Source organism: Crocuta crocuta, unplaced genomic scaffold, assembly GCF_008692635.1.
Source record: "Crocuta crocuta isolate KB4526 unplaced genomic scaffold, BGI_CrCroc_1.0 scaffold477, whole genome shotgun sequence".
In the NCBI taxonomy this organism is placed as follows: domain Eukaryota; kingdom Metazoa; phylum Chordata; class Mammalia; order Carnivora; family Hyaenidae; genus Crocuta; species Crocuta crocuta.
In genome coordinates, this window is record NW_027530193.1 from 1,309,364 (window position 1) to 1,319,838 (window position 10,475).

General features: G+C 53.6%; 1 protein-coding gene across 1 annotated transcript in view; it reads right to left on the reverse strand.

Moving 5' to 3' along the window:
• Nucleotides 1–272: 272 nt before the first annotated feature.
• The window catches only part of SDC4 (syndecan 4), an 18,923-nt gene continuing 8,720 nt past the window's right edge, over nucleotides 273–10,475 (reverse strand). Inside the window, exons 2-5 of the mRNA XM_077765286.1 lie at nucleotides 7,698–7,836; nucleotides 6,708–6,754; nucleotides 5,677–5,875; nucleotides 273–2,301 (exon numbers count right to left, since the gene is read on the reverse strand). Coding sequence (XP_077621412.1) covers nucleotides 2,150–2,301; nucleotides 5,677–5,875; nucleotides 6,708–6,754; nucleotides 7,698–7,836 — 537 coding nt within the window. The 3' untranslated portion in view covers nucleotides 273–2,149. The remainder of the gene's footprint in view (nucleotides 2,302–5,676; nucleotides 5,876–6,707; nucleotides 6,755–7,697; nucleotides 7,837–10,475) is intronic.

Below are 10,475 nucleotides of genomic sequence, written 5' to 3' on the forward strand. Positions count from 1 at the left end.
CCTCTCCTCCCAGCCCCGCTTCTCCTCCCCCCCCCTCGCTGGCACCCTGTGTTTGTTTTTTAACCAGGTGTCATCTAAGCAACACACCAAGTTAGGCATGAGATGTCCCACAGGCCACCATGCGCACATTCTTTCCTTCTTCCTCTCCAGCCCTTTCTTGGCTTCTTCTCCGCCTCCAGTGTCTGGCACCCCAAAGGGCACGTGGAGATCAAAGGATACAGAGCCCAGAAAGGAGGACTTCTTACAAACTTTAAAATGACAGAGACAGGCAATTTAGAAAGTTCCAGGTTTTATTATCTTCTTATCAAAAAGGAAAAAAATCAGTAACAGACAACAGTGTGAGGTGCTCACTCCCAACACAGCCAGAGGGAAAGAGCCTGGTGGGGGTGGGGGTGGGGGAGCCCAGAGGACCCAGCCAGCCGGGGCCCCCAGGCCTGAGGTGGCAAAGGGTGCGGCGGTACGGGAGGCCAGGGCGACTCCCCCCCACCCCCGCCAGTGGGGTCAGGAGAAGATGCAGCCTGTCCAGGCTAACTAACCCACCAGGCCTCCTCTGTGGAGGAGGGATCACAGATAAGAAGCCAGGACCCAGTCAGCCCTCCCCCATCCCCCTTCGTCCAGGGAGACAAAGATCAGCCCAGCAGGTGGGGGCTCCGACTTGTTACACCGGTTCAGGTCTCCAGCACTGTGGTTGGACAGGTGGACACGGTGTCTACCTGTGCACTCACTAGAGTAGCCACGGGCCACATGTGGCCAATGAGCACTTGAAATGTGGTTAGTGTGAGTGAGGAATGAATTTTTTAACTTTAGGTGACTTTAACTGATTTGAATAGCCACGTGTGGCTCGTGGCCACCGTAAGGGATAGCATGGCTCGCCAATGTTCTCTTATATTTGGAGAAAACAAACAAAGGAACACCAGTTGGGCTCCAAGCAGAAGCTAGAACTGTCTACCCTCAACTATTCCAGCCCAGTCAGGAGAAGGTACCACGAACAGAGCAAGAGAGAGGCAAAAACCCACTCGGCCACACAAAAATCCACTCACTCAACCATCCAGCCAACTTCAAATGGGACATATCACGCTATTTCCTGAAAAAATATATTTATCTATTTTTCTAGAACCATGAAGAATAATAATATATTACAAGAAAAGACACAAATATCCCACCATCCCCTACATTGTATTTTGAATCTGCTAGAAAACTATGTTTCAGCAAAAGCTACTTCTTAAAGGAAGCAGCTTCAGAAAGGGCCAAGGTCATGAGCAGGGGAGTGTTAAGTATAAAAAAAATGGGGAGGATATTTAAAAGAGGAAAGAAAGAGGCCCTCTCTGAAGCTATAAATAGTAAAAAAAAAAAAAAAATTAATAAAAATCATATCTCCGTCTCTTCTCTCATTTGTGAGAAACAAAAACAAAAAACCATTAAATACAAACTTAGCAGGTACTGTGGAAAGTGCAAGAGAGTGGAGACCGTCTTTATCGGCACACTCTTGCCCAGGCAGAGGCTCTGCACCAAGGAATGAACCATTAGGAAAAAATACCCCGCTAAAAGTAGATTTACAAATACTTTGCAAACCCATTTCAGTATGAACTTTCGGCTCTTCTCCCCACCCCCTCCCCCAATAAAAAAGGCTGATTTCCAAAAGTCACTTGAAAGAGCCGAGAATGGCCCAAGGTATACCACAGACGCCTGTAGTGTGGTCACAAGTGCCCTTTGACGGACACATCAAGGTGCAGGTGGTTCCAGATCCTTCTCCCAGCTCCTTTTCACAGGAGGGAGGGAGAAGGCCACTGGGGGCAGAGCTCCAGCTTCAGAGGGGCTCTGGACGAGGCATGCTCAGTACAGGCTCTAAGCTGGGCCCACATTCTAAAAGCAGAAGATTAAGAAACGATCCAATCCCAGACCTGCCTGCAGCAAGGCTGCTAGCCGTAACCCCATTTTTCTGCCGGGACAATTGAGGCCCAGAGAATCAAGAAGAGGCAGGCAGGAACAGAAGGTGGTGCCTCTTCTGAGGCTTAAAACATAATCACAGCGGGAGATGCTGACAGGTCGGTATTAGGTTGCCCTCCCCCTCCCCTCATGTCCACCCTTCAACATCCTTCGCGGCTTCCCTCCCCACTGAGGTCCAAGCCAGTGTGCCCAGGGGGACACTTCAAGCATAGAACTCGTTGGTGGGGGCTTTTTTGTAGATAGGTTTCTTGCCCAGGTCGTAGGTGCCTTCGTCCTTCTTCTTCATGCGGTACACCAGCAGCAGGACCAGGAAAATGGCGAAGAGGATGCCCACGCCGCCGCCCACGATCAAAGCTGCGGAGGAAGAGACGGGAGAGCTGCGGGTCAGGACCTCGGGGACACGGCCACCTCCCGCGAGCCGGCTCTCTTACAACTACACATCTTCACCCCTGCTGTCGCCTGTCCCAGGCGTGACCTCATGAATGAGAGAGGGGGTCACCGGAGGACACCGAAGACCACGGCGCCTGAGTGGCAAAGCCACCATCCCGACCCACGTCTGCTGGGGCCCCCAGCCGGGCACTTTCCAAACACCAGGCTGATGCCCCAGAACAGCTTAGCTCAAACTGGGCCAGGAGCAAGCAAATCTGCAGGCCGGAAAACCCGCCTAGATGCACTTAGAGCGCGGGCCTCAGTGCCGCACACGGTCCAGCTGGCTCTGTGTGCACACCTCCTCTGTGCACACAGGTGTGTGCTACCACCCACAGCTCTAACGCAGAGGCACGGCCAGGCTGCTACGTCCCTGACACTTACACACAGCGGTTTACGTTCCTGTGTTTCCGGCTTGGCGGTTAAGGCCTAGGACCCACTCCCGTTACTCATCACTGGCTGTGCGATCAGGTGAGTCCCTTCATCTCTCTCACGGCAGAGCCGAAATAAAACTACCTTTCTCACACATCTGTCCTAGGATTAAGTACATTAATCCACCTGAAGTGCTGGGAACAATGCACAGCATATGCTCGCTCTGTCCTCATGAATTGTAAACCTCTGTGGGTTTATGATCCGTGTCCCTAGCACCCTGAGTTGGGCCGGGCACAACGGTGAGTGCTTAATAAACGACACTCACATGGGGCGCCTGGGTGGCTTAGTCGGTTAAGCGTCCGACTTTCGCTTAGGTCATGATCTCGCGGTTCGTGGGTTCGAGCCCCGCGTCGGGCTCTGTGCTGACTGCCAGCTCAGAGCCTGGAGCCTGTTTCAGTCTGTGACTCCCTCTCTCTCTGACCCTCCCCTGCTCATGCTGTCTCTCTCTCTGTCTCCTAGAAATAAATAAAACATTTAAAAAAAAAAAAAACACGACACTCACAGTTCAGCTCAGAGGAGCCCTGCCTAAGGGCACCTGCTAACGTCAGGCTGGGGTGCGCTGCTGACCTCAGGCCTGCAGGGCCACCATGCCAGGCTGCCTGAAGGGCTCGCTCCTGTTTGCGGAGGGGGCAGGGATACCTCTCAGAGTCCTTGCTGAGGTGGACTGAGTCCTCTAATTTGGTCTCACTAGGGCTAAGAAGATTAACTTCCCGTCCCCGCACACACTCCAGATCGATGCACAGAATGGGGGCAGGGTGGCCCACGGGAGCCCAGTAAGGTTCTTTCTTAGCTAAAACTCTTAGGAAACAACAGCAGCAAAGTGCCCCCGGGAAAGACCAGAAAAGGCACATGGAAGAAGGTAGCAAGCCCGTTCCTGTTTTTATCACCTTTCTCTCTGATGACCCCCAGCTCCTCTACTACGACTTTGGTCTGTGCTGGGGCCTGGACCCCACAGGGTCAAGTCTCCAAAGTGACTGCTCCTAAGTTCGAATACCAACAGCTGGTTTTGTGACTTTGGGCAAGTGATTTGGCTTCTCCGGGCCTCAGTTTCCTTACTTGTAAGAGTGCAGATGGCCGTGTGTGTCTGAGGGGCCCACGGAGCAGGCGTCACCCGGCAAGCACTTGAGAAACTCCCAGGTGCCGTTCAGATGCAACTAACACAACCGCGTAACTTCTCACGTGAAGATCTTATGCTTGGATAATTCTCAACCGCCAGGTTTCAGAGACGACCTGGCTTTTTGGTTCTGTCTCTTGCTATGTGACCCAAGCAAGTGGTCTGTTTTCTCTGGGCCTCAGTCTCCCCATGTATGGAAGACATACTTGCTTGGACTAGATCGGTGGTTTTTAAACTTTTCTTTAAAAGCAGCAGAACCCTTTGTTGGTGAGAGCAAAACTGTGTGCTAACCCCACATATGTCAGCTAAAAGTGAAACTCTGTGGTTGAAAAGAAATGGGGGGAGGTTTTACAGAAGATTTTGAAGCCTAGAAGGTTACAAGGTCTCTGGGGGCCCCTCTAGTCCTGATGGCACCGCCACCCCTCTCACCCGGCACAAAAAGTAGTGAAGGAAAAGTAGAAAGAATATGGACTCGGGTCCGAGGAGGCTAGAGTCAGGGCTGAGCTGGGCCCAAAGTCACCTGGGGTGACATTCCCAGAGAGCCTTATCTGCAAACTGTAGGCAAGACCCTTTATCTGTTCTGGATGGAGGCAGGACACCGGGCTCCTTCCCTGGAACTCAGGTCCCCTCGGGAGGTATTGGCCCAGCTGGCCTGTGGCTGCTTAGAGACAAGAGTAACCCAGACGGGCCCCAGGGTGTCCACGCAACAGGCTGGTTCACGAAGACCTGTCGTCGGCGTACAACGCTTAATTTCCCGTACCTGCACACATTCCGGATCGATGCACAGAATGGGGGCAGGGTGGCCCACAGGAGCCCAGTAAGGTTCTTTCTTAGCTAAAACTCTTAGGAAACAACAGCAGCAAAGTGCCCCCGGGAAAGACCAGAAAAGGCACATGGAAGAAGGTAGCAAGCCCGTTCCTGTTTTTATCACCTTTCTCTCTGACGACCCCCAGCTCCTCTTTGCCAGAGTCCCTCTGACAACCCAACCCCCAGCTTTGGGGACCCCAAAGCTGCCAGGGAAGGAGCACGCAAGCAGTCACCACCCCAGCTGATGGCCCCACACCCAGGCTTGGAAGAGCCATTCCTGAAGCCCCAGCCTGGGATGCAGCCGCCACCACAAGAGCACAGCACAAACACGAGCCCCGCGGCTCTCACGTCAGGCCGGACACCGCGCCTCTCTAGGCCTCAGTTTCTTAATCTGTCACGCGAAGCTTCCCTGTGTGCCACCCTGTGGCCCTGCGTGCCATCAGAAAGGCCCTTTACAGCTTGCCGAATTATTTTCAGATTCTAATTTTCAGAGTTATTACACCAACCCAAGGAGGTAGCACTGTACCCATTTACAGAGGAGGAAATGGGAGGCTCACATCCTCAATTGAGGTTGGAAAGCTTCTCAGCCAAGATCACAAGGCTGTCAAGTGATAGCGCAGGAGGAAGGGAAGAGAAACCAGCCCAATCCATAGGCGTCTCTGCGCTCTCGAGGGAAGTTAACCTCCCTAGGTACCAACCCCAGGCTATGAAAAACAAGACAGGACTTAAGACAAGGGACTGACTCCTAGCTGTTCTTTAAAAGACTCTGACAGGCAGTTCTTCCTCACCTTCTACCCGGCCGCTCACCCGGCCAGAGCCGCCCCTTAGGAAGGTATAGTCTTGAGGCTTCGGGGCCCCCTGTGGCTAGAAGGAAGGGGTACCAAGAAGCCCAAGGTGCCAGCACTGCCTGGCTGTCCTCCCCTCTTCAAAGTATCTCGTGAGGCCCTTACCGGCCAGGACCTCTGTCCTCTCAAAGATGCTGTTGCTCTGTGCAGCGCTGGACATGGACACCTTGTTAGACACATCCTCGTCCCCTTCGAAGGGTGCGATCCTCTTGGGGATGACCTCATTCTCCTCTATCTCCTGGGGTTCGGTGGGGTCCCAGCGCTCAGGCCTTGCCTTCACAGGGATATGGTTATCCAGAGGCACCTGGATGGGGCAGAAGGAGGAGAGATCAATACTCAGCTTTGGGGGAGGGACCCAGAGCAGGGACAGGAGCGTCCGGCCAGGGAGGGGGTCTGCCTCCGCCACCTCACTGGCTGAACCGTGTGGTCCTGGAGCTGAATTCAACACCAGCCTTGCAACAATCAGGCCATCAAATGCTTCCCCTCAACCTGTCTGGTGGATCTGTCTCACGTGAGGAAGGAATAATGTGACCGAGGGTACAGAGAAGCAGGCGTTACCACTCACTGCCGGTCAGTGGGTGTTCTAGAACCATCGCCCTGGAGGGCAGTGTGGCAGAACTGCAGAAAGTGCTTGCCCTTGAAGGCAGCAACTCTGCCTCTGGGACTCTATCCCAAGATGCTAATCAGAGATTTGAATGAAAGATGCCCGCTGCGGTCTTATAATTTCAGAGTATCAAAAAATCATAAACAACTTTTCCGTCAACAAGGGGAAAATAATGATGATTATGAGGCCTATACAAATGAAAAAGAACACTTCATTATGTGAGGAAATAACTTTCATGTCCACTTTAAGTGAAAACTGCAGCCCACGAGACTGTATATATAATTTGATATTAATGCTGAGAAATACCTAGAAATGCACAGAAAAGGGGCTGGAAACACAATCTAAGTGTTGAGAGTGATTATCCCTGCAGGAAGGATGGCCATGACCCACAGCTGTATCTGACCCTCAGGAGTCAGGGCCACAAATATAAGCTTACTTGCAGAGTGAGGTCAGAACCTCATTTAGGGGCCCCTCTCAACAGGTGTCACAGAGGAGCAGGTGGGGAAGAGGCAGAAGCCCGTTAGCTACTCACCAAGGGTTGAATTACTTCGGGGAAGATCTGGGGGTCCTCCGAATCATCTGTAAAGTCAGAAAAGCTGTGTGAGTATGAGGCCATTTATCCTTAAAGTACCCCCCCTTCTTCAGCCATGGCTGGTGGGAGTCCTATCTTATAAGCAGCCCTCAAATGCTCAGTGTACAGTAAGTGACCATTCCCACCCCAGCCTCAGTCACCGCATCTATAAAATGGGGCTCCCAAGACCTTACTCCCTGGTTCTTTCACAAGAATGCTAGGCAGGGAGCTGAGCAGAGATGCTTTGTCAGCTCCAAACCCTTGCTCTGGAATGTTCAGATCAGGGACCTAGAGCCGGTTAGAAATGCAGAATTTCAGGCCTCACTGAATCAGTCTGCGTTTGAACAAGATCCCCAAGGGATTTCTTGGAGAAGACTCTAGATTGGAATATTAAATATTAGAAATCGTAACATTAAAATATTTACTGAGTGCTTAGTAGGTGCCAGGAGAGCTTTAAGTGGAGTCACAGAAGACCATGAACCCCCCTGGCCCTTGGTCCGGCCCCCCTGGGGACCTTCACACCCTCTCACCCCCCTCTGAAGCAGGGGCTCTTTCTTGGCTCTCCACCCACACTTCTGCCCACACATGCTCCCGGGCTCGGGCTCCGGAGCGGCCCTTCTCCTTTTCAAAAAGGGAAAACACTATCAGTTCTTTCCAGCCTCACCCCCACCGGGCCCCCAGCCACAGGCAAGACAGGCCCAGGCTGGTGCTCAGAAAACCTACAGCTACAAAATGAACTGAAAGCAACAAATAACCGCCCAAGGAGGGTTGCCATGGGATGGAAAAGGCTTGATAGTTACTTTTGTTTCCCCTCTGGTGAGAGAGGAGGAGCCCTGATGGAAACTTCCCCCACAAATCCAAGTCTCAAGGCAAGCTTACCCCTCTATGGTCTGCGAGGCCACTTTCCCTCCAGCCCCATGACCCTAAGCCTGCCCGCCACACCCTCCATACCCAGATCTCCAGAGCCAGACAGCTCAAAGTCATCAGGCTCCTGCCCGGGCCCCCCGACGTCCTCGTCGTCCGGGAGTGCTCCAGAAAAGTAGCGGCCTTCTAGGAGGTCTTGGGGGTCGATGACTTCCGTCTCTCGGATCTAGGGTGGAGAAAGGAGTTACATCAGCCACTTCTGCAGACATATCCGTAGCCCCCTGGTGCCGGACGACAGACAGCCCCCGAGCCCTGAGAGGCAGTCAAGTGGGCATTCAGTAAGGTAACCTGGGGTGCTGGAAAGTAATCGGGCACCCCTCCTGGCCCCCTAACTTGCTGTGTGACCCTAGGCAAATCTCTTTCCCCTCCTGGGTCAATAAAAATCATAAAGTTGGTAACGATCAGAACATTAAACATTACTAGGCACTATTTACTGCAAGCAATTACTATTGCTTGTTCTTATTAACTCCAGAGGTATGTCTTTAACCTCATTTTACAACCAAGGAAACTGGGCATTTCCCTCTGATACAAGTAGCAGGTGGGAAAAGGAGGCTTCAGCGTCAGGCTGCCTGACTGCGGGAGCCACACGGGCTGAAGGGGAGGACAAGGTTCTAGGGCGCAGACCCAGTCACCACTGACTCACCTATGGCAGGGAGAGGGCTGCTGGCCCTGGTCTTTCCCAGTCCAGGACACCTTTCCCAGCTGAGTCAGACTGGGCTGGGGCACAGAGGGCTGGCTCACCCTCCTCAGGGAGGCCTCAGGCCTGGCACCGTGCAGCCCCAGTGACTCACAAATACATGAGCACATTCTCGTACCCAGCTTTATACGCATCTCCCACAGGCTCTGTTCTGTACCAGCACAGGGTGAGGACCATCCACTCCATCGCCCACAAATGTCCTCAGCCCCTACCCCGTGGGGACCCAGCCTGTCACATCACAGCAGAATCTTATGCCTGCTCCCACTGAGAAGCTTTCCGAAGCAAAGTATCAAGGTCCAGGGAGGTAAGAGACTTTCCCAAGGTCCTGCAGTTGCCTCAGCTACTCGGTTCCCATCCCCCAGAGCTCATGAGGGTAGGGAGCTTTCAGAATGCTTACCACCGTTCCCCTTACTCTGGGGGGAAGGCTTCCCCCAAACGCCAGTCCTGGGCAGAGTTCATTTTTTTCGTGAATTAACTCAAATATCAAAGTGTCTACTTTTGCCAAAAGAGATAGGGTTTCGATGAAGTTCCATACACACCCCTCCTCAAAACATTCTCCTCCTCTTTCCCAAAGCTCCTGCCTGCAGGGGACCGGGGCTCTGCTCAGAACCAGAGACCACCAGCTACCTGCAGCCAGGGAGGTCCTGTCCCTTCCATCTCAGAGAATCCGAGAGAATTCGAACCCCGAACAGGGCAGTGACTTGCCCAAGGTCACGTTCTGAGTTAGCTGCACAGCTCAGAAGGGAGAGAGGCCAGGTCACGTCTCTCTTTGACTGCCCCAAGCTGTCCTCCACCAGAGGGAGACTGCCAGTGACACCAGGGAACCCGAGAAGGACTTGTCTGTTCTGGACAAGGTAACCAATGCAGGCGAGGCCCAGGCTCCCCCTGGACTTCCTCCGCTGGCTTCCGGGGGGAGGCGGGCAGAACCCGACTGTCTGTCATGCCCTCTTCCACCCCCCGAGGGGACATGTGCTGGATTTCCGGAAGGGAGCAGGGTCAGACCAGGGGGAAGGCAGCGGGCACGCGGCCCTCTTCCACCGGATGGGAGAATCTTCCCCCAATACTTGGCACGCAGGGGGTGGGGAGCCAGAAGGGGTTAAGCCCCGGCTGGGGATGACTTCATGACTCGGGAATCAGGAGCTGCTGAGCTACTAGTGCTGGAATTCCAGCCCCCGCACACAGCCCCACAGCCCCGTGCCTGTGGCTTTAGTTTGGCAGCTGGGAGGGCTCCGGGTGGTTGCGAAACTGTCCCTAGGGCGAGGTCCCTGCCGCAAAGCAAATTCCCCCAGGCCCAGATTCTGAGAGAGCAGGACCTCCTAAGCACTTAGCATGAAGCAGTTCCTCCTGATAGATCTATTTTGCCCAAGGTCACATTGGCTGAAAGTGGCCACACTGGACCAGAACCCAGGCATGGGTTACCTGACCTTTTAGCCACACACAAAAGAACACACGCATGAACACGTGCGTGCATAGAGTGCCCGACCACCCAAGCCAGGAGGGAGCCCTGGTGAGCGGAGGTCAAATCCAGCCCAGGAGAGGAAGAAGGGACTTCGGCCACCTGTCGACCACGCTTGGAGACCAGACTGGCTGTGGGAGTCTGAGCTCCAAAGTCCTCAAGACAGGGGCTGGGGTCCCAACACTGGGTGGTTTCAGGCGGAGACTTTCCCCACCCCTCGTCCCCAAGAGCCATGGAATGTTGTTTACACAACCTGCCTTTCTTTGGGTCTGTGAAAGTGCTAAGGGGTGTTTCAAAACAGCTCCTGGGATTAGCATGCTGATTGGCTCAGAGTTACTACTTCGGTTTTACAGTAGCTAAAGGAAGGCTAAGCGAGGAGGCAGGTGTGGTGAGGAGGCAGACCCGTCAGCACTGAAACCACTGAAAGCCAGATTCGTTCTCAGTTCAGGCCTCTTAGGGATCGCCTGGAGACCCCTCACCCTTCCTTTCTACACCAGGTTCCTGGAGAGGACGCACAATTGTCTAAGGGTGCACCAGGGGCCAGCGGCACCGGCGGCATTAGACCCTGTCGGTTACCTATTCCGGGGCTCTCAAGGCTGCGTTAGAGGAGCCAACGTTTCTTTCTCCAGCAAGTCACAAGTCACAGGGCCTG